The sequence below is a fragment of the Diadema setosum genome, chromosome 1, assembly GCF_964275005.1.
Source record: "Diadema setosum chromosome 1, eeDiaSeto1, whole genome shotgun sequence".
In the NCBI taxonomy this organism is placed as follows: Eukaryota; Metazoa; Echinodermata; class Echinoidea; order Diadematoida; family Diadematidae; genus Diadema; species Diadema setosum.
Genome location: NC_092685.1, coordinates 26,329,332 through 26,355,580, shown reverse-complemented (window position 1 = coordinate 26,355,580; position 26,249 = coordinate 26,329,332). Strand labels below are relative to the sequence as shown.

The 26,249-nt window shown below is 35.0% G+C and overlaps 1 protein-coding gene and 1 long non-coding RNA gene across 2 annotated transcripts in view; both read right to left on the bottom strand.

Annotated features, from left to right (window-relative positions):
- LOC140228962 (uncharacterized) overlaps window positions 1–26,249 on the bottom strand; it is a 63,518-nt gene that overhangs the window by 12,315 nt on the left and 24,954 nt on the right. Inside the window, exon 2 of the mRNA XM_072309226.1 lies at window positions 8,033–8,184. Coding sequence (XP_072165327.1) covers window positions 8,033–8,184 — 152 coding nt within the window. The remainder of the gene's footprint in view (window positions 1–8,032; window positions 8,185–26,249) is intronic.
- LOC140228973 (uncharacterized) lies at window positions 3,815–7,391 on the bottom strand. Its single transcript, XR_011901261.1, has 3 exons — window positions 7,048–7,391; window positions 4,632–4,729; window positions 3,815–4,190 (listed from the first exon to the last, which is right to left on the bottom strand). It is a non-coding gene; the product is annotated as an uncharacterized lncRNA (long non-coding RNA).

Here is a 26,249-nt window from a genome sequence, read left to right as displayed (position 1 = left end):
AGAAACGCATCGTGGTGAGGGATATGTTGTTGGAGGGGATATTTCCCCCCCCCCAAGTCTAGGGAGTTGTTTGTTTTGTTTTTGTTTTTAGTTTTGTAATTGAAATTCAACTGCCTGGTGCACACTTTTTATGGAATATTAGGGACATTTTCTATCAAAAAGTTAGGAAAATAATAATCCAGGCAAAAGAAATGGCTGAATCGTGGTATATGTGTCACCTCTTGTCAGTTCCGCGTGCGGTGTCTGACGCTGTGTACTAAATTTGTGGAGGTGGACCGAGCGGGGGAGGTTAGCGGATATTGAGATAGATGTTCTACTATCTGGTGAATACTTTTATGCGGAATGTTGGGGGAATTTCAATCAAAAAAAAAAGTGAGGAAAAATAACTTTTCATGGAAATGAGAATGGCTAAATCATGGTATGTGTCACCTCTCGCTCAACTTGTGTGTCTTTCGATGTGTATCGAGTCTATGGAGGCGGACTGAGAGTTTGGAGGGTGTGGAAGGGGACTGTTCCCCCCTCATACACTGGGGAGCTTTGCATTTTTGGAATTGAAATTCAACTATCTGGTGCACATTTCGTCGGCATTACCACGAACCGACGCTATTTCGTTTTTGAGCGAAAATGCAGTTCTGAGAAAATCGCGTTTAAAGATCTCACAAGTTTTAGACAACGTTTTCAATGACTTTTCCTGTCTTGTGTGTGAAATTTTGACAGGGTGATGAGAGTGGAAGTTATTCTTCCTATCCATAGTGTAATTTAGTGTGAATTCAAAAAATTTACGATATTTCTGTCTTCAAACTCACTGCGTCGGTTCGTAAATCCATCGTTTCTTGCGCGCACCATAGGTTATGTACTTAAGCGCGGGTCCCACGAACCGACGTAAGTTGTATTACGCCGGTTCGTGAGACCCGCTGTAGGGCCTCTACAATAGGTAACGTGCAATACCGTGTATCTACGAACCGTCGCTATTTCATTTTCGTATGTGTTTACATACAAATACTATTAGGGCTATACCTGCTTATCAACAATAACCTTATTTAATTGAAATTAATTGTCATGTAATGATTGTTGTGATGATTACAATACATTTAGTGATAATTAAGATGATAATACAAGCCAGTTTCTCTTAATTGTTCTAAAAAAGAGTGTTGTCATTGTTTTCATCTTCATTTAGTACACGCATGTATTGTTATTATAGCTGTGGTTGATCGTTCCAAAGATTTCTTTGCCCCCCCCCCTTTTTTTGTGGATATATTATATTTAACACTTTTGCATTTGGACATCTATGGTAATACATGTATTCGGTATACTGTGTTTCATATTTTTTTACTTTTTACCGTTTTTTTTTACTTAATTAACTTACTTTTTCATTTTTTCACATTATTTTTAATTCAAATTCGGTTCACTTCTTTCATAATACACTGTAATTATGAATGTTTGTTCTAAGATGAAGGATACCGCTAAATCTTGGGAAAAAGACGTGCCAGTCAGTAATAATTACTTGTATTTACTCATCTTTCATACTCATGCATGCACTCTGTTATTTCTTTCTCTGAAATAATATATTAATTTCTTTATTTCTTATTATTCCACATATTTGTGACATTTACTTTGTCACAATTTTTATCAGTGTCATTATTGTCATTTGGCTCGCATGCGAATTCACTCATAATTCCTCATTTTCCATCTTTCTCTTTCCTGCTCAACAGATTCTATGATAGCTGCACCTGATCATATAAAGACATAAACTCATCCTGCATGCACTCTTCGAAACTGATAAACTCCTAAAAATACATGAATATCAACACTATCAGAATTTCAAGCTTCATTTTAAATATATAATAATGGTCATGTTTTATTATGCCTTTTGCAGCAATATATTGAAGAGGTACATTATGTAATCGAAGAAACATAGGTCCTCAATAGAATATCAAATTTGACTTATTCAGAGATGAGTAATGACAATGGGAAGGATAACAATTGTGGAAGAGCTCCATAAATCAATACATATCCAATGGCAAATGGAGATGGAATCAAGATTCAAGAATATGTGTAATTCAAGTTCATTATTATATCAGTTCTTGTGTGTTCACAAAAAGAGGAACACAGTTCGAACATGCACACCAAATCTTACATCGTACATTTACATCTATAGAGTGCGGACGGAACATATACAAGAGAAAGAATAACATCCTCAAATTAATATATCAAGCATAACTACATGTATGTATATGACCACTCAAAGATGTTGCTGCATATGCATGAAGCTTGAGAGTGCTGCAACACCCATATGCTCAGATAAAAACTTGATGTATATCATACAAAAGAGAAGAGGTACTGCATGTACATGTAGTTACACTATTCACAGGACAGTAGAGAAAAAGCACGAGAGAGGGAAATGGGTGTCTAAAATAGGTCGATGTAAGGAGTGCCAAGCCAATTAAGTCTCTAATAGAAGTCATACATATATAAGGAAACAAATTAATCACAACATAAATGATCATGCTCATGTTAACCAATAATTAGCATCTAAAAATGTGTGTAGAAAGCCCATAATATCAGCCTTTCGCCCCGAAGGCTTGTATTATGAGAAAAGAGAAATTTTGGCCGACCCCCCCCCCCCTCCCTGTGAATCCTTAATCCACCAGTACTATAAACACATTCTGAGAATGTGTTTTAGTACATGTACTAGCAAATTCACAAGAGGGTTGGGGAAATTCAGCCAAAATTGTGTGTGGCTAAAATAATTAAAAAGAAAGGTCATCAGCAAAACTACGGGGTGGATGCAGACGAATTTTCATGTGATGACTAAAAAATATGCAGCTAAAGGAAAAAAAAAAAAGACGGCGGAGAGGGGCCAAGGCTAATTTGACTCCCCTCCCCCCCCCCCCACCAAAAAACAAACAAACAAACAAACACCACTGTTTTACAGCACCTTTCAAGGACTCTTAATTTTTTGTTTGTTAAAAACAAACGTCTCGAAGTAAAGAATTCCATATTGTAGGCGAAATGTAGACCGATACAGTGTATAAAGTGTACATCCCAAGCTATTAAAGAAAAAAAAAACAGATTAAGAATTTCAGTGTGTTTAATCATCTTTAGTTGAGTTGCAAATGACATGTACATATTTAATAAGAGCAGTAAACTTCGAAGCGCCCCCAAGCCCTTCTATACTTAATTATTCATGTGTAAAGGTAGCGCCAGGGCACTCTGGTGGTCTAGTGGTTATGACGCTGGTCTAGTAATCCAGAGGTCGTGGGTTCGAATCCTGCTTGGGCTGCCTGTGATTTTTTTTTCACAGCAGCCTACAAACTGCACACTGCAGTTGCGTGCGTTACTACGGATGGAGACAAATGAATAATCTATTATTTTAATATACGATGTTTGACATCCTTATTGCAGTCACTTTCTTTAATCGTGAATTTAGAGACATAATGAATTATTATTAAAAGAACTCAAATTTCTGTATTTTGTTGTGAGTTTGCATGGGAACATACACGTATCATAATTTACAATTTTAGTTAGATAAAGAACATCTTAGAACAGTCTAGTGATGGTTGAATAATTATGTCAATTTGTGAAAAGTCCTATCATTTACATGGAGTGCATGTTCCCATGTTTATAAGAATCATACGTGACACATTCAAAGTGGGTTGAAGACAACAAAATAATAAATAAAAGAATAAAGGAGAATAGAACTTAATCTGATTACAGCATCATCTAAATATTGCCAATGTGCACTTAGAAATCTATCAAGATTTATCACAAGGTTATGATTACCACACAAAACCTTCAAGATTTATCATCATGAAATACATACCAATGAACACTTAAAAAAATCTAACGTTCCACATCCACATGAAGCTTTCCTTGATATAAATGTCTCTCTGTAGTGTTATTAAAGTGTAGCAAAATTGTAATTATGACATCACAGAATGGAATGCATTGTTTTCACCTTCAATCTTAGGATCTCCTTTCATGTTTCCACTTTACAATCACATTTCACTGTAGATATACCGTCCTTATGTTGTCGCCCTTCATCCCAATTTCTCCCTTCTATCCTATCTGTAGATTGTCTTCTTTCCTAAGCCATTGTATTCACATTCCTTGATGATCAGCACGATGCTGTACTTTTTTCTTCTTCTCTGAAACAGTCCAGCTCTTCGCTACTGCATGGCATCAGTCATCTGAAAGAAAAGACAGAAATTAAGAACTTTCGATTAAAATCAAACATCATGATACAAGATACAACTTTCATTTTGAGAAAAAGAAATCAGCCAACTAAACTGTAGTTGAAATTATTTTGCTCTATTTATTTAAACATAAAACAAAACGGTATACAGGATCAAAGAATGTCAAAAAAAAATACTGCTGTTTTTGATGCATATTCAAATTGTCTCGCCTTTTACATATTTTAATGATGCAAGATCTTATGTCTAGCACTTAGTAAGTCTCATGTAGAATTTAAATTATTATTCACATGAATAAATCTGCATGTCCTTGTAAACAAGGCATTGCTTTGAAAAAGCTGAATATTACTAATTGCATCTGGGAAAGAGTCTACGACAATCAAACTTGTTTATTATCAGAGACTTTAACATCTTAATAAGACCTAGACTCTACATTACCATTGTATTCACATCCGTTGGTGATATACACGACCCTGTACTTTTCCTTTTCTTTTCTGAGACAGTCCAGTTCTTCGCTACTACATGGCACCAGTCATCTGAAAGAAAAGAAAGAAATTAAGAACTTTTGATTAAAATCAAACATCATGGCACAAGATACAACTTTAATTTTGAGAAGAAAAAAAAAAATCAGCCAACAAAACTGAAGTTGAAATTATTTTGCTCTATTTATATTAAACATAAAACAAAATGGTAGGCCTATGCAGGATCAAAGAATGTCAAAAAATGCTGCTGTTCGTATTTGATGCATATTCAAATTGTCTCTTCATTTACACATTTTACTGATGCAAGATATTATGTTTAGCACTTGGTATGTCTCATGTAGAAATTGAATCATCATTCACATGAATATAAATCTACATGTATTTGTAAACAAGGCATTGCATTGAAATAGCTGAATATTACTACATGTACCTGCATTTGGGAAACAGTCTATGACAATCAAACCTGTTTCTTATCAGTGACTGTAACATCTTAATTAGACCTAGACTCTACATTATCATTCAGCTTTTAAAGGTATTAACCATTCACCTATAAAACACTGGCATTGTCATGTGCATCATATTTCTTTGATACTGCACATATTTTCATGAAGTCTGCACAAGAATGCAAATGAAACACGTCTGCTGTTTGGTATTTATGAAAAAAAAAAAATCACTAACCTGGAAGTCCTTGGCCTTAGAAATAACACGTGGCGAGTTAGTAGGAATTGACGTTAAAATAGAATAAGAATAGATCTACTAAATAGGCCTTTGCGTCATGAATGTCTGGTCTAATTATAGACTAAGTGAAGTCTAGACCTTTCACTTTTAAGTTACCAGTGGTTCACAAAATTTATATTATAGATCTAGACTACATCTAGATCTAGACATCTAATACTATTAGATCTTGGCAACTTTTGTCTTTGTGACACGAAATTAACACGTCACGGATGATATTGCGGCGATATCCAACAGGATGACAGTACCACTATTACTGACTCAGTAAGTTGACATAGATAACTAACATCAACTTGTTAACGTACGTTAGAGATGGCACCATATACAAAAGCCGGTGACACTGACACTGACAGATCGAACGACTACGTTTAGACTAACGTTAAAGAGTTAGACTCGCCATCTCAGTAAGTCGGCCAAAGACAAAGTCAATACAGGGCTAAGTCAGTGTTACTGTTATGTTAGGCCTAACAAATGTTAACGGTTACTCGGTTAGGTTAGGTTTACCAGAACTCAAGAGTCCTGGTTAAATCAGTCGAGGGACATTTCTTAGAAGTCCTTCGATTCCAAGAATAAAAAGTGTGAAAGAACAAAGGGAAATAAGGAAAGAAGAAAGGACAAAAGATTATGTATGGCTGCTGTGGAAATCGACAGCGCCACTGTATCACTATCAATCAAGCGTAAATATATAAACGCCATTTGGTTGGGCCACATTCACAAGTTTTAGGGGAAAAAAGCCCCACCGCTGTGCTTAGGTACTCCACTCGAACTAACGTTAGACATACACTACACACAGTACGGTACTAGGGCTGAATTCACAAGTATACTTTAACACTGCACTGTACAGGAAAGCCACCTAACCTGTAGAGTACTCGTAGTGTTTAGGTAGTATCACTAGACCACATACTGTCATAGATGACATCTACACCAACGCTGCACACTGGCACTGGTCCGACGGTCCCTGACCAGGAAAAATCACTGTTGGACACTGACCAGTCACTTTTTCAGGAATGGACCAGTAAAGATTGGGGGAAAAAATGGGTGGACTCTACCTACTATTACCACTAGTCTAGATGTAGATCTAGAGCTAGACTACCGTGTACCGGTATGGCTCTGAACTGTGTTAATTTGACTTGGTCTTAGACTTCAGCTGATCTTAGTTTTAGTAACTGGTACCGGTATTACAAGTAAAGTCTTAACTTAGACTTAATAGTTAGACTTGAAAGTAAAAGTCTAACATGTCTAACTTTATTCTTTACTCTTCCTTTGAGTTTTACTGTTAGACTTTTTTTTTTTGTTTAGTACGCCTACTTTGTCAATCTCATGATTTCATTTTCAACTCAAAAGTCAAGGCTTTAAATAGTGTCTTCGAGACTTTGAAATCTTGCAATCTGCATGTCTTGCACACAGACGTTACGACTACAGTACTCAGTAGTCTCAGAAGTAACGACATAAGTTGAAAAGAAACAATAAATAATATGATTTGGGATCTAATTTGAAATTGTATGGCGTTTACAGACTAGGCTTCATAAGCATCACGCGATTGAATACATGGGACTACACACTACCGCAATTAATGGTTATGGTAGTCCAACTGAAACTGTTATTTTGAGCATGATTTTAATAGGATTATAGCTTACCATTCACTTCACTCGTGGACAGTGGGCTGGCTTAGGCCGTCATTCATCTTTCAGAAGGTTTGGTTCTCACTCTGAGATCTGGATTAGGGCCAAAACCTAATTCTAGGCCAGTAAGTTGAACAAAGCTCAAAGTAACGCAACTGCGACAGTTCGTGAAACCCGCATTGCTCTTCACCGTAGCAATTCGGGTTTTACGAACCGGCGTATCTTTCGTGCGTCGGTTCGTGAAACTCCTTTTTCTCAATTTCTCGATATTTCGAGTACCGTCGTTTTTTTCTTTCTTTGATAAAATTAAGAATAATTAATTTTGTGATCTAAAATTTTGGGATTCGGTAGAGTTTTGAAAGCACTTTCATTTGGTACCAATATCTCGATTTTGAAAATTTTGACCAAAATCGAAATAGCGTCAGTTCGTGAAAACGCCGACGATTTTTGTGTGATATTTGGAAAAATTCAATCACTGAGTAAGAAACATGAAAATCACAGGACGATGTGAATGGCTAAATCGTATCAGTTCCGCGTTCCTCTTGTTCCGCGCGTGCGTCTTCACTGTGTAGGGCGTCTACTGATAAAAGACTATGGAAGTGGACCAAGCTGGGGGGGGGGGGGGAGCGTTTTCAGTCTTAAAATTGAAATTCAACGATTAACTGCACACTTGACATGAAAATGAAAATGGAAAACTCTGAATAAAAAAAGGGATAATAAATATTCAACGAAAATGTGATTGGCTCAATAATGGTATATCTGTCACCTGTCGTTCCTCGTGTGTGCCTTCACTTTGTACTGAGTCTAAAAGGAGGCGGATAGTGATCGTTGGCAATGACAAAATAAACGACAATGAATAGGAGTGTTCACAAGCCATTTTTGTTTCCAATCATTGCGTGATTTTCTCATTTAATGATCAAATTATTTGAAAAACTATTAAACTAATCCTACAGGAAATGATGGGTTTAAACATTTCGTAGACGTTTGTCGAGATGCCTACCTCCGTTTGGCGTTCTCATGCCCCTCGTCAAGCCACCACGAAGTCCGTCAGGCCCGATTCTCGACGCGTCGTTCTCGCTGTCAAACTTCTCCAAAGAGAAGTCTCCGTTCGGTGACGCCTTTTCGTCACTGCCGTATTCACCATCAGCGCTCCTGGTAAGACAAAAGATTAAACTAAATTCAACTGCGCATTGAATCAGTCGTTGAGACATTCAGTCAGTCATTGAATTAGCCCGAAAACTGGTCAAGCACTCCGTTGAAAAAAAGAAGGAATGATTAAAATCTGGATTGAACGATCTTGAAATGAAAATGATCGCACAATAGAATTGAAGAGCATGACCAAGAACAGCAATCAAAATTCACGGAGAAAATGTCACAGTTTTTGTTGAGATGGAGCTTCAGGTTTCCAACTTTTTTCTTCGGGGGATAATGAGAAACATCTTGATGAAATACGAAAAAAACGTATAAATCTAAGAGGAATTCAAAGTTTATTAGATGAAAATTGGTTTTGAAATGGCTGAGATATCCAAAACAAAGCGATCCTAATGAAAAATGGGACCCAACTTTTATTAGGATCGCTTTGTTTTACTTTGTTTTTGGATATAATCAGCCACTTCAAAGCCGATTTTCATCAAATAAACTTAGAATTCCCCTAGAATTGTATCCTCTTTAATATTAGTCATAAAGTGGTTTCTAAAGTATCTCGGAAATCACATCTCAACAAATACTACATCATCCTTTTAACATTATTACTGATGTACAAAGCAAACAATAACGACAGAAGAAACGAGTCAAAAATTGCTGAAGGATTAAACAGTACACAGGCATGCTACTGGTAATAATACAAATGAAAATTCATCGAAGGCGATCACAAAATCATGGGGGGGGGGGAGAGAAAAAAATGCTCATGATGGGGGAACAGATGAATTCATAACTGTGACCCTCGTGTCAACGCATGCATGACAATGAAGTCTATGAATTTTCCATATTTGATGTTTCCTTTGCTGCTGTTGTCATGGTTGTTGAATTTAGATTTTCTCTGTCTTCTTCTTCACTCAAAATTTGCAATGCAACTATTGAATCTAGTACACTATTGCACCATCTTTTTCCTCCAAACAGCCTATAGTATTCACTAAAAACATTGCATTTTAATTCCACTTTCTATCCCGCTATCTGTTATTAATTACCAACTAAATGAAGATACCATAAAAAACAGATGAAAAATAAAAGATAGGGAAGTTTCTGTTCACCAGTGACTGCATAATAAGGGATAATATAAGCCTAAGCTGGAATGCCTCGAGCTAATTACCAGGGAAATACCAATGGATTTTTATGCAATTCATTTCAACTGGATTAGAAATATTGAAATACATTGGGAATAATTTGTTACAGCGTACTGTATAGGTCCATAAACCTACGAAAGATAAAACAAGAAATATACTAAATGCATAATTATGAATATATTAGTAAAGCCGGCCTGATGTATAATTGGAAGTGAAGGGTCCTATAGCTTGTCCCTTCTAAGTCCTAACTCTGTTGACAGTTAAGTATACCAGTATCCTGCTTGCAGGACAAAATATCACAGTCATGTGGTCATATTTTCTTTCTTTTTTTTTTCAAGCAAAACTTTCATGATAGAGAAAGCCTCAGTTTGAATAAGGCTATTTCACTACAGTGTATTACGAACCAGTTTCATGTTCCACTGCTGTATTTTTTTTTATATTTTTGAAAGTTAGTTAATTTTATCTGGTAAATGCAGCTTTGTTTACATTTATCAAGCTTTTTTTTTTAAATAAAAATATTCACAATCTCGAGTTTTCAATGTGTGATTTTACATCATCGTGAAGTTACCATCAATACAGCTTATTGGCTGCCGTGTTTTACTGTAGACAATGTTTGTTATCAACTAACCACTTCAGTTCAATTCAATTCTATATTCAAACAAGGCAAACCTTCTTTAACCTTGATTATTGGGCAACTCATATAAATGTATAAAGCAGGGTGATCGAGAGTGTCGATACTACTGAAATAAACAAAATCTCAAAATTGCGCGACATCAAGGCATAAATGTAGGGATAACAGGTGACACGTGGCATTCGCTTTCGCACATTCCTGCATGCAATGCCTTTCTTATAAATGAATAAACTCATTCTATTTAATGCGAACATTTGCGTCGAAGACCATTCGCTCGATTCGAGTGGTAAGTCAAGGCGTATTTACATAAGCACCAGTACATGTTTGGTAAAAATAGCATCACCAAAGGACTCATAGTTTCGACTGAATATGTCTTGATAACGAAAAGTCCCATGTATCTTTTATCGCATGGACAAACAGCTTTAAAACGAAGCATAGGAAACAAAACAAACCGTGGCGAATATAATATACCATGCATGCATACAGTATACGGTCGCGGAAATAGACCTGCTAAAAAGTAGAATTACAATTACATCAAAGTGTCAACATTAATTCATAGGAAATTACTAGAAAAAATCCTATTTTCCTAGTCAAGCTCTGCTTATGAAGATGGTCCCCTGCATTTCAAATAATTTTTTTTAAACCTTTATTCGAAGAAGTGTTTCCAACGATAGTGTACCTTTAATCTAATATTATTCTTTACTTTATACGTCTTTTCCTACGATTGTATTACATAATAATGTAAATTGATGCATATAATTCATATGGTTATGCCGACACTATGTTACATTTTGTGGTATATACTGTATTGGAAATGGCATGCAGAAATAAAACTGAACTGAGTAACTGATCTGAACTGAACTGCATCGTGCATCCCCCTCGAAATGTTTCTCCTCAAAATCCCGCTCATATATATATACACAATAAGATTAAGCGAGAATTATTGTTTACGAGATATTTTCAGAGTTATTCACATGTTGGCTTGATGCACTTTTGGGTATTATCATCATTCTTTTCATAGTTAGTCTTTTTACATCTAAACTATTATCATATCATTTTCATCATCACTCTTACCACAATAAATACCATGGTAAGCCACTACGATCATCAAAATTCCAATTTAATTTTGATTTAATCAATGATATCACTGATATTCATAGCACTGAGTTTACACGTGGACTCGCCTCAAGCATGTCAAGGTTTAAAGTTATCTCACAATGTATCTCACTAGCCAAGGTTAGGAAGGACATGTACTTTCTTGTCGGAATAAAGATGAATGTTGTGTCCTTCATTGTTTGACATCTGACTTGTGACAGATATCATTGGAGGACTTACTTTTAATACTTGTCTTAGCCAGCTTTCAATGAGTCCAGTATCAATGGCCGCGTATATAACGAGAGATATCAAACACCAATTTACCTGTATATCTTACACCACTTTGACACACGTGCCAGATATCAATATCTAGATATCAAGTGTACGCTTGCGTCAGATTACAAAAACTACACTTGACATCGCTAGCGCGAGATCCATCATTTTTCTTTTATTTTCAAATAAAGAAAAGAGACACTGAAACTTCATACCAAATCACCTTGGGTATAATTCCATCTATTTTTAAAATTTGGAAGCTATTAGTCCATATGCATCATTGGTTTGAATGAATACATGAATACAACCGCCATACTCAGTAACCAAGCTCTTCGTCAAGCACAACCACCTCATAATTATGTGATCGACATCGTAAGTACACAGGCTGCTGATGGTACAGATAAACTTAAGGGTGTCAGAAATGTTTTATTTCTTGACTGGCACATACAGCTCATCATTTCAAAGGGAATTCCAGTGCAGTTAAAATTCAGTCTGAAAAGAAAAGGTGAAATTTTTCTGTCACAACAGTGAAAATTTGATCAAAACTGGATGAAAATAAGGAAGTTGTGACATTTTGAAGCGTCGCTAGTTTTCCAAGAAACAGTTCTTGAACTGTCAATTATTATGAATATGCAAATAATGAAAAGATGATGTCATCACCTCAAAATGTGCATGTTGAAAATTCCAGTTTTTCATTCACACATAATTTTACACTTTTAAGTCATTATTTACCATTTACAGATGAAACAAAACCCAGTGTTAGTGCTTCAAAATAGTTCTAAAGTGTTAAGGATAGAAACAACAATGTAAACATGTTAATCATTATAATCAATGTTAAGTATTGCTAAATATACAAAATGTGAACAATAGTCATAATAAATCTGTTTCTAGAATAAACCGCCTACAGTTATGGTCTACTGGGAAAAATAGTGATGTCTCCTTACATTTTAGGCTTTACTGCGAGATATATGTGATTTAATCCGGGAACAGCAGAGTGATATTTTCCTTGAATCAGACGCAGGTGCGGCATATAACATTTTCTTTAATTAAGCTTACTCATTATGGCAGTACCAATAAAAAGGCATTTGAATTACAAACGGAATCATGCGCTCAGTCAAACATATAATAAAAATTAATGTGCACAATAGCAGTCACTACTACGTGTCAGAGATCTGACAAGTATTTTATGATGATGACAAAGGACTTACATAACCCAATGATATTGTCCAACATAGGTCCGAAAAACTAAACATCAGAAACTATAACACAAATTATACTTCAAAGTTTCTTCCACCACACTATCACAAGTCATTCTTCTTACCCCAACAGATGAGGAATGTAAGATTGATAGAACCCTTGAGTCTAGAAAATCAACCGGCTATGACGGACTTATGAAGGTCTTAGCATCTATTTTTTGAAGGAAATCAATATTAGCGTATTATCACACCTCTTACATAAAATTTGAACCAAAGTTAATTGGTAAGTGTCCTAATTCATTTGAAGTATCTAAAGTGGCTCCTTGTTTTTAAATATCAATATAACCCGGTATTTCTAAGATGCTGGAGAAAATTATTCATAAACACTTGTGTATTTTCCTCAATATCAATCATTGGTTGGTCCAATTCCATTTAGTTTCAGAAAAAGAAATATGCTGCTTATGGTATTGCTCAGGTACTGAATAAACTCACAAAATGCTTTGCGAACAAAAATTTTACACCCGATTGAGTTTTCATTTATCTATCAAAGGCATTTGATCCAATCAACTGTGACATTTTGAAGTGTGAACTGATGAGATATACATGGTATGCGGGGTGTAACTCTATGGATGACGGACTATTTATCTAACTAAAAACTAATGCAGTTCTCCACTCATCAGAATCCTATAAATCGAATATTATAAATTCACCTTCGCAGTTTAGTTATGGACTCTTTGCACACTATACAAACACTTTATATTTTCATTAAAATTTAGAAACTCACACTAGATTCAGCAATATTTTAAGTCTGCAAGTGCTTGTTTGTAACAGATCATCACTAAATATTTCATAATACACACATTTCATAATATTTAAATCACATAACTGGAATGTTATTGTACCAGTTAGGCCTATTTTATTTGTATTGACGTACATCCAATATTGCTGAACCGCAAGATCGATCGATTCTTAGGCATAATGGTTGATTAATTTTGAGTTTGTAGTGCAATGATCACAATGTTCATACTGGAGGCATATTTTATACTGTCTGAGAAACTTTGTCTGTCAGAAGACATTGACTATTGTCCGTACACTGCCCTAATATTGTCGTATACTATACCGACTATAAAAATGTGTGGGGAAATTGTGCTTCAACCAAAACAAACTCGATACATGTGTTTGCATTTATCAAAAACAAAACAAAACAAAATAGCCGTGCGGTATCAGAATACGAACTCGTACATACGTACCTCCATCCGACCAATCATTTTCTCAATCAAAAACACTACAATTTAATTACATTCTAACTTTTCAAACAGCATATGCCCTGATACACGTTCAAGCGATTCCCTTCAGTGATTTATGACTTTCTAATTTCTAAATCCATTCTTACCCAACTCCTCGTTCGTCTTACTATCATCTGGAAAAACCAAGAATTGCCTTAGCACGAATCTTCAAAACATCATGGGCCGGATGTCTGGAATTTTGCATCCGACAACCTTAGACAATGAAAATATGGTCACTTATTCAAAAGTAGATTGAAGATAATTCTTAAAGCAACACACCTTTGATAATTAGAGCATGTCGCTAATTTCTCGATTGCTTCTCCATCTCCATTAAAGGTCTCTTTAATCAAAAAGGCCCCGAATCTGTTGCTCTACACCTTTAATAGGTGATATCATGGCCCACGAGCCCCTCATTGGCCCAAACACAATTCTTCACTATTTCTTTTTTATGTGTTTTTCTTTAAACTTGATATTTAGAAGAAAAGGAAAGGGAAGAAGAAGAAAAAACTTCTCATCTCTCAGAAGTAAAATGTTGTAGCTGCTAAATTATCCATTCAAAACAGGACTTTTGGAATGCCTTTGTGCACAAACCAATGATGTTGTTGGTTGGAGTTGTGTAAGTTGGTTAGATCACCACATCAGCTTATTTGCATAATCATGTGGTTGCGGCCGAAAGCACCATTCGTTGAAAACACGCGACTCTTAGAATTCCACAACACTCTTATCTTATGTCTAATTTCGAAGAAACTTCTGCAACTATCTTCGTCTGATATTACTCTTCACCAGAGTGAATTGGGATGGAATGTAGTGCAATAACAACGTTAAAGCGTGTCACACAGAAAATAACAAAGAGCAAATTGTTTTTATTTTGACAAACAAGGAAACAATGAAATCACTGTGGAGTTTGTTTGTGTGTATGTTTGTTTTGTTTTTGTTTTGTTTTATCTATCTAAACACGGATAGCAAAATCGCACTCAGCCGTAAGGCCGTGTTTCAGCCAGTCTATGGCGCGCCATTCACATTTTTACAAATGATTCCGAAAAAAAGTTTTTTGCCGAAAAAAAACCCGTCAGTTTATCAGTTCATTATCTAATCTTTTTTCGGAAGAAACTTTGTCTACCGAGCGAAAAACTAAGTTTATCGATAAACTCTGTTTATCAAGTGTAAAACTAGTTTATAAAGCGTGTCGATAAACTTAGTTTATCGCAAAAAAAAACAAAAAACCCGCAGTTTATCAGTTGATAACTAAGTACTGGTTTTTTTTTTCGAGATTATGATTCTTTTTTTTCTCGAGAGAAAGTTTATCGATAAACTATGTTTACTACGTTATAAAATAAATCTACGTTTAGCGTGAAAACGTAGTTTTTCAAGTGATACATTAAACTTATCACTGAAGCACTCTCTTTATCGACCGATATTCTGATTTTTTTCTTTTCGATAAAATAGGTTTTCGGAAATTATTATTATTATTATTATTATTATTATTATTATTATTATCATTAAACCGATGAACAAAGTTTATCAAAAGAGAAACTAAGTTTATCGGTGATAAACTAAAATTTTCGGGAATTTGGGAGCAAATGGCGCACCATACGAGTCAGTGCAGATGGAGAGCAGACTTCCAATATGATCATGATCAAACGACAGTTTGTCTGTTAACTTGTTCTAAATGCGAGTACACCTTACATGCCTATACAGAGAGAGTCCTGTTATTTTATTTATTTATTTTTTTTAGATATGTAACTCCTTTGGGACAAGATTGTATTGACTTTTAGAGGAGGAAAAAAAATAACAAAAAACCTGGAAATTGTACGTGAAAATTTTAGACGTAGACCACTTTCATGAAAGTGTTTTGTGTGTGAGCCCACTATCAAGCTACCGTTTTTACTGACTGCGTGATAAAGATCTGTCCATCACACAATCATGTTATTGAACATCGCCTCACCATCCATTCGCACATAAATGTCAAGACAAAGAAGCTAAGCGTGGAATGGCACTCCATTGAAAAAAAAAATGGTATTTTATTGGTATGCACAAAGACTAAAAACCAGCAGCACGGGCTGATAGAGTCATTTCTTTATTTTTTTTTTTTTAGTAACAGAATAATGTATTTTACATTCATATACAGAACTTGTATTATTCAATAATAATGCAGATATAAAATGTACGCATGTCGATACATTTTGTAGAGTGAAAATTAAGGAGATGGAAGTACATTGTATTTAGTACATTGGGGAAGCATAGGACAAAGAGAGACTTGGTGTATTGTGTATATATATAGACTATATATAAAATAACCATGTACATATACAAGAGACCCGCGGGTCTAGCGCTCACCTGAGTATCGCAAGTTCACCTTTCACGCAGTCACTAATCTAAATTATTCACAGCTCTACTAAAATTTGACCAGGCATTCTCAAGTAGAAGATGAAAATGTACAATAAAAAAAAAGCCCCAAATTTTTTAAGATTCCTTAATTTGGGGAGATTGGGGCCATCTGGGGCCCCCTGGGCGGGGCATGGTGCCCATTTTGATAAATTGAGATCCTGACCCCCTAGGGATGCTACCTGCCAAGTTTGACGAAAATCCATCATGAGGTTTTCAGGAAGAAGATGAAAATGTACAATTCAGGCCCCCATTTGGACCTCCCCCCCCCCCCCTGCCCCCAAGAGGGGCAACCCTGGATCTGCTATGAACAAACTTGAAACTACAGTCATTAATGTACTCACTCATAGTATTATCTTAGCTCTATAACTTCTGATTCTAGAGAAGATTTTTAAAGATTTCTTCATTTTGGGGGGTTTGGGGCCTCCTGGGGGCCCCCTGGGTGGGGCATGGTGCCCATTTCAACATATTGAGATCCTAACCCCCTAGGGATGCTACCTGCCAAGTTTGGTGAAAATGGGTCATGGGGTTCTCAAGAAGAAGATGAAAATGTACAATTTAGGCCCCATTAGGACCGCTCCCCACCCCCTCCCCTGGGTCTCAAGGGGGGCACCCCTGATTCTGCCATGAACAAACTTGAAACTACAGTCATCAATGTACTAACTCATAGAATTAACTTAGCTCTATCACTTCTGGTTCTAGAGAAGAAGATTTTTACAGATTCCTTAATTTTGGGGGGTTCGGGCCCCCCTGGGGGCCCCCTGGGTGGGGCATGGTGCCCATTTTAACAAATTGAGTTCCTAACCCCCTAGGGATGCTACCTGCCAAGTTTGATGGAAATCGGTCCTGGGGTTTTCAAGAAGAAGATGAAAATGTAAAAAGTTTACGCACGACGGACGACGGACGACGGACGACGCACGACGCACGACGGACGCCGGACGAAGGGCGATCGCAATAGCTCACTTGAGCCTTTGGCTCAGGTGAGCTAAAAATACACACACACACACACACACACACACACACATATATATATATATATATATATATATATATATATATAGAAAAAGAAAGTATAAAAGAGAAGGGGAGCTGGAGGAAACACGTTAGTAAACGGTGGGAGGTAGGAGGGGCAACCTCATTAAGGTGCACTCACTCATTAAATGGAATACTATACAAGTATCATCGAAAATTGATATGAGAAACGGAAGTATAAAAATTCACATTTTGTCCACGAAAGAAACATGATAACAGCCGTCCGGTAATTTATGAAAATTATGCAATGCAAAGATGTCATGAGCTCAAAACATTGTACGAATGAATTATATTTAAAAAATCATATTTATGGTCCATACGTTATGATAGCTACTACATCTATTTCAAATCAGCATATTAAGTAACCATATAGGCCCTGATAAATAATACGATGCCAAAGACAGTATTCAACATGTTTGCCTTATTCTTTGAATTTGTAATACCAAAAGCATAGGAAAACATTTGGCTTGGTTATTATGGGTCGTCTTGTTGAGTTTATAAGTAAGAAAACTAGGAATTTCCGGAAATGAAACAAGCTGATTTGCTTTAAAAGAAAACAAGAACTACACGGAGTGTTTCGTGTATTTTACAGATGTTGTTATTATCAACACATAATGCATATCTACGGGGAAATGAGTATAAAAATATATGAGACTTGCATTAAAGCCCATAAAAGGAGTCATGTCTGTTTACGGGTTACAAAATTCATACATACATAGCGTTTTCATACTAAGCCGGTTCCGTTTGAATTTTGGCTGGTCGGTTGCAGGTTTTTGATACTCTTTTCCGTCGAAGATAAAACACGCCCTTAAAGATTATAATTATCTCCTCTCATGATTTATTCTCCGAATAGAAGACGACAACCAAACGACACACATATTACATAAGTATTCAGAATCTGATCTAGTCTATTTTACTTGTTAGCGATAGCAGTCGTTTTTTTCTCTCTCTTTATTAAGACCATTTAGACCCCGAAGCACCATGCTGACGAGGAATTACACTCTTCATTCAAGGCATCGAAGAACTAGAACTTTAACCAATTCTGTGTACATCCAAAGTTATGAGAACGAACAATTATTATTTTTTTTTTCGCTAACGTGTAATGCGCAGGACACAAAACGTCGGGCTCATGATTAAATGTGTAAAACTCTATAATTTCTTTTCTTTTGAGAAATAATGAGATAATGAAACTGCATTCTAAGTGGTGCTTCATTGTTGCGGTGTAAACTTTACGATAAGAGGAAATAATTATACACGGTTGACGCAGTTAAGTGGTGTCGTTCTTGCCAGTTTAGAAGGATCACTCAGGAAACAGGTTGTCGTATTTTTGAAAGTACGTGTGCCAATGTGCAAGGCTTAAAGGGGAATTCCAGTGCAGTTGAAATTTAGTCAGAAAGGAAGAAGTGATTTTTTTTTTTCAGCACAATAATGAAAATTTAATCCAAATCGGATGAAAAATAAGGAAGTTAGGACATGTTGACGTTTTTTCCCTAATTTTTCATGAAACAGTTCTTGAACGGTGTTGAATTATTATGAATATGCAAACAGTGAAGTGATGATGTCATTCCCTAACGACTTGCCTTATAGTTTGTACATAACAATTTGAAATTTCCAGTTTTATTTTCAAACGCAATTACGTCCTACTCTCAAATCCTCATGTATCTAACTGATCATTATTCTGAACTTATTCGGCCAGGAACAACTTCATGTCTTACACTATGATAACATAAACATTGAATTTTCGTCATTTTTTTTTTTTTACATAATTAACAGAAAATTGTTGGGTGTTGACATCATTAGCTTACTCATTTGCATATCTGCTGTTCTGCAGAATTTACCAAAACTTCATAAATTCAGAACTTTCCTAATTTTCATGCAATTTTGATAAAATCTGCACTCTTGCACTCGTGCGATTTACTCTTTCTTACCAGACTAACTGGACTGGGATTCCTCTTTAAAGCTACATGTCGCTCTGAACGCATTGTTTAATATTGATATTCTTTGTGTGTTTAATTTGCTCAACGGAGGTTTTAGTTTCAGTCCACGAGTCCGCGTCAGGTTACAGGCAAAGATGTTCTCTGACCTCACCAATTGCTATTATCTATAAATATGACAGGCAGAAATGAGAAAGCAGTAAAAACAAATGAGTCAACTATTTCACTAAAGCTTCTTGACACTCGCCTTCACTCACGTACAGGGGAGTCTACTCCATTTGCAAGTTATCTTTAATTAATACGAGTAACGCCGCTTTAAAGATGTTTGAAAATTGTGCAGTGAAAAAATCTATGAAATTCGACGCTTTCGAATATTTTCAGCATGTAGTTATATCTGTCATAATTACACTCATATGCAAAGAAGGTGAGGCGACAATGACATCGCCTTACGGCACTTGCGCTGGTTTTAAGACATAAAAGTCACGGAATAATCGTGTGGGGGGGGGGATTTGAAAGTGCCAATTTTACGAGTATTACCATTGCTGTATCATTTCAACTCTAGAATAATGTGATGTGAAGGATTAGCCATTCGAGAGTGTCTCGCGTGACTTTTTGCCTTTTATCTATTTGTCTATTATCTAATCTTTGTGTAAGTACAAAAATAACATGAAAAAACGCAAACATTCTTCGGTTTATCCGTTCTTAAGTGCTACTTTGACATTCATATTCCGTACTTATTTGGACTAAGGCGATTGGTATAATGTGGTTGCATGTGTAGTTAAACGATGCTTGTAAAACTTATAGGCCTAACTCGCGTGACAGGCTATAATTAATTGGGGGTTTTGACATTCTATTTAGATTGCTTTTCGTATGAATCTGTGAGTCAGATATGAAGCATGATAGGCGTAAAGCAATATTGATATTCATAAATATGATAGGATGACTGCCCATCAATCACGTACCGATCAAAGTTACAGTTGCAGTAACCACCTAACTTTTGAGTAATGCTCTGAGCAAAATTAGCATATTGACATACATACGTATACATTTTGATATATTCTGTGACTTGCGTGGCAGCGTAAACCTCTCGATACATACTTAAACTCCCACTTGTATAATGTAGGGTTAGTAATCATTGTAATATATCAGTAGGTTAATGCTATTAAATGGATTTTTAAGGGTTTATTATTTTCTAGACTGTTTTCACATAGGGAGTGGGGGCTGAGGTGAGAGGAAGAGGGGAGTGGAAAGAATTAGACGAATGCCACACCCGCTCATATTCCTCCCTCCCAAACCATTAAAAAAAAAATCTATTTTCTTTAGTGTCAAAAACGAAAAAGGAAAATATCAAGACAAGTCCGGAACCTAAGTGACGTATGTAATTGTGTCCCAATATTCATCATAGCGTTTTATTATCATTATTATTATTATCATTATTAATATTATAATATTATTATTATTATCATTTGTTGTCAGCATATTTGACGGACTGCAGCTGGCCTCTGCTTTTCACAAGTCTTGGATTTTGATGAGATGCGCAAAATGCCACCAATTTGTTGCCAGTGGTCATCAACATAATTACACCTGCCAGTACAGGTAAATGTATATTTATTCCTTTGTGCTTTATTAATATCCCGACATTATAACTATGAAGACGCTTTCCTGACAATGCATCAGCAGTCATTCTGAGTGACACAGAGACTAGCAAATATTTACAGGTGTCTGAGGAAGCTTAACATTTGGAGGATAAGCTCTTTGAACTTCATCAACCCTTCTTTGACAAGGTGTTCATGTTCGTGTTCATTCATTTATTTATTTATTATTATTATTATTTTTTTTTTTTTGCAGCTTTCTTCATCCATTTGGCAACCCTACTGTACCAGCATCTCTTCTCGTCTTCTGGAAGTGCCCTGCAACTGAAATTATGAGCAAGGAGTCTCCTTCCCCTCCCATGTTCACCACCAAATCAGCAGTTTTTTAATGACGATACGCCCCTTTTTATTTGTGATTTTTTGATATGATAGCATTTGGCTATTATTGCCAATGAAAACAGTTTCTTGAAAATGGGTCATCTTGTTTTTATGGACTTCTAGGGAGAGCATTTTGTAAAAAGTCATCTACATACTAGTTTGTTTTACATCAACCTTGAAGTTCAAGGATGGCATGCTTGTCGGTCATTTTTTTTTTTTTTGGTTCATCTCAAATTGACTCTCTTGTGTTCAACTTCTCACTTGAAATCACATGGAATGTAACATTTGTATGTTAATGTGGAATCTGGAACAATGAATTAAAAGAAATTAACTGAGCGTAATGTTTTAGTTAAGTCAACCAAATGCGGTTTGCAATGATCGTTATTTATAGTTTTGCTTCTCTTTCTTTTTATTTCATTCTTTATGCTTCAAGGTGTCTGTCAATTTTTTGTGCATGTGAAATTCATATTTTATCTTTCAGAAAAAAGAAGAACAATTATCATCTAATATATGCATAACATGATAGATCACCTTGTCTTTGTTAATCTACAAATACGCCACATTAAATCGTCTAATGATAAATAAATGACAATATACATATGACAAAATGACAATAAACAAAATGCACGAAACTCTTGCTAGTGCACTGAATTGAGCATGATAACACTTTTAATAGTAGGAGCAGATTAAGATGTAGAAGATGGTTTCAACTACATTTACTTTTTTTTTTTTAAACTGGACATTACCACAAAGGCTATCTTTTAACACTAAAACTGCTTACATGGCAGATTTAGGCTTAACTAGGATGCTGGATTCAAAAGGTGAATGAGATCCGAAACATTCAATATGACCTTTCATAACAATAACATCTAAATACTGATTATAAAAAAATGAAATTATCTATTTCTTCTTTTTTTTTTGGGGGGGGGGGGATTGATGATGACTCTTACGTGGAATACCTTGAAGTAAACATTCAAGCACACTCTCATTACAGAAAGTTCTGGGGTATTGGCGTCATCACCTCCTCCAGTTTGAATGTGAAATCCCATGATGTTCTTGTTTCACAAGGTTTATATCTGATTATTTATTATTAAATACAGTCCACTTGGGGTTTCAGATGCATATCCCACTAAATTCTCAAAACTCACACTTCCTTGATCGCACACTGATAAGATATGTGAAAAATAAAAGCATGTAATTTGTGCTAATCATCAAGCTTCTCTACCAGTCTGTGGGATGTTTTCGAGGAGAGCATACGTAGTGCGTGTGTGTGTATGCGCGCGCTTTTCGGTCTCCACTGCTTACGAGGTAGCCTTTCTGCATCTTTAGCAGGGTCATAAAATGTATATTTATGTGTGTTTTTTTACGTCCAATCATCAGGAGCAGTTTCAGAGATTATCTTACAAATCACCATCAAGTGGTGTTATCAAACCGTCAACAAACTTTATATAAAATATCTCGAGAAAATAAGCGTATTTTTCTCCTGGGAGAATTAATATTTAATTCATATTCAATGAAATCTGTTGAATTTGGTTCTGCAAGTTCTTTCAATGTCAGCAATTCAACTGATCACAATGTTGATAATAGCAGTAAATTTTTGATATATATAGTATAGTTACGCTTTTTTTTTTCCAAGTATTGACAAACCAACCAGGATGACCACATCATTTTCATCACTTAAAGGTAACATACTTACCAATACTTTTGATAAAGATGGTTATAATGGTATTTTTATTATGATGTATCCGATCATCCGATCAATTATTTCAAAGTATTTATGATATCAAACCGAAGAGCAGTAAAGTATAGGGAAGGAATTATTGAAAATGTTACAGTCTTAAATGATGGGTTTCTTTATGAAGAGGGATTGGATGTTCATGAAGGAAAAAAAGATATAAATACAGCATATTTTAAGTTTATAACTAAATTAAAACGATATTAGGATAAGAATAAAACTTTGGTAAAAATTAAGCTGTCTAAAAAAAAAAGAAATCCTTGGACTGAACAAGGAATATCAAATTCAATCAAGATCCGTAATAAACCATATAAAGTTTATATGTGTTAACCAAATGTATTGAACTTGATAAGTATAATACAATATCGAAATAATCTCACTAACATAATTGGTAGATCTAAGATAATATATTATTCACAAGAATTGCAAAAAGCGGAGGGTGATATGAAGTCCACTTGAAAAGCAATAAGTAAAATGATAAATAAAGTAAGATCATATAATACACTTGATCACATAAATGTAAATGATAAAACATTGAAAAGTCCCTTTGATATTGCAAATGCATTTTTCCTCCATTGGATCTGATTTGGCTTCAAAGATACATTGTGATAATTTGCAATCTTCTAAATTTGTATTACGTCCATCAACAAAAATAAATGAAAATGAAATTGATCAATGTTGTTAATCTTTTCAATCAAAAATTTCACCAGGATATGATGGAATTAGTATGTAATTACTCTCGAAAACAGATAGTTTAGTCAGTTGTATCTACTTTAGAATATATATTCAATAATAATATGTCCTCATCGAATGGAATATGCCCAAATCCGTTACAGATAGCAAAAGTGATATATATATATATATATATATATATATATATACATAAATAAAAAAAAAAACGCCAGTCACTGATTATAAACTATTTCCCTCAATTGTGTAGTTTTTTTTTTAATTATCCTTTAAAGAAAAGATAACATAAAAAGACTGAGTTCGTTTTTGACAGTTAGCAAGACCCTTAGTCAATCTCAGTTTGGATTGAGGTAAAATTGTTCAACTGATTTTGCTATTGTGCAGTAAATAGATAAGAATACAAACAAATCTCACAGAAAGACCTTGTACAATTGCCATATTCATATCTTTAAGTAAGGCGTTTGATACCATTGATTATAGAGCATTTATACTTTAAAGATTATATAATTATGATATACGAGGCCCTGGTGCTTACTTCTGGTTTAAAAAAGTTGTTTATTTGATAGGCAACAATTTGTGTGCATACAAGGTCACGATTTATCCATGTCAAATATTCATGTGGAGTTCCCCAAGGCTCGGTTTTTAATTAGAATCATCACCAACCGATTCAGATATTAAATTCTGAATTACAAATATGTATGAATATAAATATATATCATCTTGGTTTTAATGTAATTAATTATCTCTGATAATCATTGATGAAACTTATTTTTTTTTTGCCTTTTCAAACTACATACTCCAATGCTAACCCGCAAATTGTTGATGATAATACAGATTGATTGTTTATTATTATAAAATGGATTATAGCAAATTCTTGGGAGGAACAAATGATAGCAATTTAAACTGAATAATTATATAGCTAACATATGATCTTCACAATTAGCTAAAGGAATAGGGATATTGTTCCGAATGAACCTTTTATTTTTGTCTCAAAAATATTTTTTCATGCTCTATAACACTTTATTCTTCCCTTGCCTAACATACTGCAATCTTTTATGGGGAAATTGTGGTAAATCCGAAATAAAAGGGATCTTTGCTTTGCAAAAGAAAGCTGTGATAATTTTTTACGAACTCCACCTTTCGAACACATACTCATTGTTTATTTCATCAATTAAAATTTCTAAAATAAAATATCAATTTGCTTTTTTCAAACAGCAACATTCATGTTTAAGTATACCAAAAATATATTACCTCAAGCTTTCAATAATTACTTTTCATACAACAAAAACGTTCATTCATATCCAACCAGTACATGTAATAACATTCATCAAAATAACTCATGAATTCTGGTGGCTCATAAATCTTAAAGACATAATGGATCTGATGTGTGGAATGCTCTCCCTAATCATCTGAAGCAATTTACATCTTTCACATTTTATTACTTTCCAAAACAAAATAAAAGACAATGACAGATAAGTTATGCTAATTTACGGTCCCTATTATAATTTCATTCTTTTTTTGGTAATTAAAGTGAAATCAATTCGTGACTCCCCCTCCCCTGCTCTTGCACTTTTTTTACGAGCAAATCCTTGATAATAAATATTTAGTCGTTCTGTCAGGAAATTTAAGGGCTGTCATCTCGTCAAACATCATTACTCACGTTTATTGTGACGGGCCCTGCAACGTGGAAGATGTCATGAAAGTGAAAATGCAACAATTTACTTTATTTCACTTCTAAATTTTATTAAACCAAAATTGGTGTTATTGTACTCTCGTTTGCACATTGTCTTCTTGAAAAAAAGTTGCAAAAATAAATTGAAATGGAAATGGAAACAGAAAATGATATGAATTCTTTTCATTTATATTATAGTGTTGTTATAATCATTACCATATCCATCATTAATTGAATCCTGATCATTGATTGCTCTACATAGCGCCATGTGACCAAAATAGCATTGCTTTGATGTCAATGTTGCTGAAAACAAAATGACGATGGAGAGAGAGGAAAAAAAGGTGTTTTATAATACCGTGACAATGCGTCAGTAATGGTAATGCGCACCATACCATACATGCTATCGATCACTGATTTTTAATCGCTAACATGTGTAAAGTGTATCGGTATCGGCCTCAATAACAACTGTGTAAATCACGTCCAACTCGGTACACTGATCGTCTGCGCTGCAATATGTTAGCATTCTATATTTTTTCCAAACAATGTTGTTATCTTTTTTTTAAAGATTTGTTGGGCATAAAATGAATAGAATATGAAATGGATATAACATGTATACATCATGTACAGCTCTGAGTCACAGGTGAAATTTCGGATTTAGGTAGAAAAAAAAAAATCATATCTTATGAGCCAAGCGAAGTGAATGAGTGAAAATTTGAACAAAGTCATAAAACTACTATAAATGGAAAGTATGACCCTTGATTACGTTATCTACTTTGACATTCAATGGAAATTTCGAAACATTATTCAAATGTCACTGTGCGGCTGGTTAAATATAACATTTCATGACACGCTGTTCCATGAATAAACTGTGACGTCTTTTCGTTTATGACTCCACCAAAAATATTTCAGTGACTTCATATTCTCCTATTGTGAAGCAACATAAAACTAAGGAGTTTTGCACAAGCGAGAACACAGTCAAATGTCATAGTCCATGTGAGGTTCAAGTAGGCTATAAGTTAATTTGCGCTTGACACGA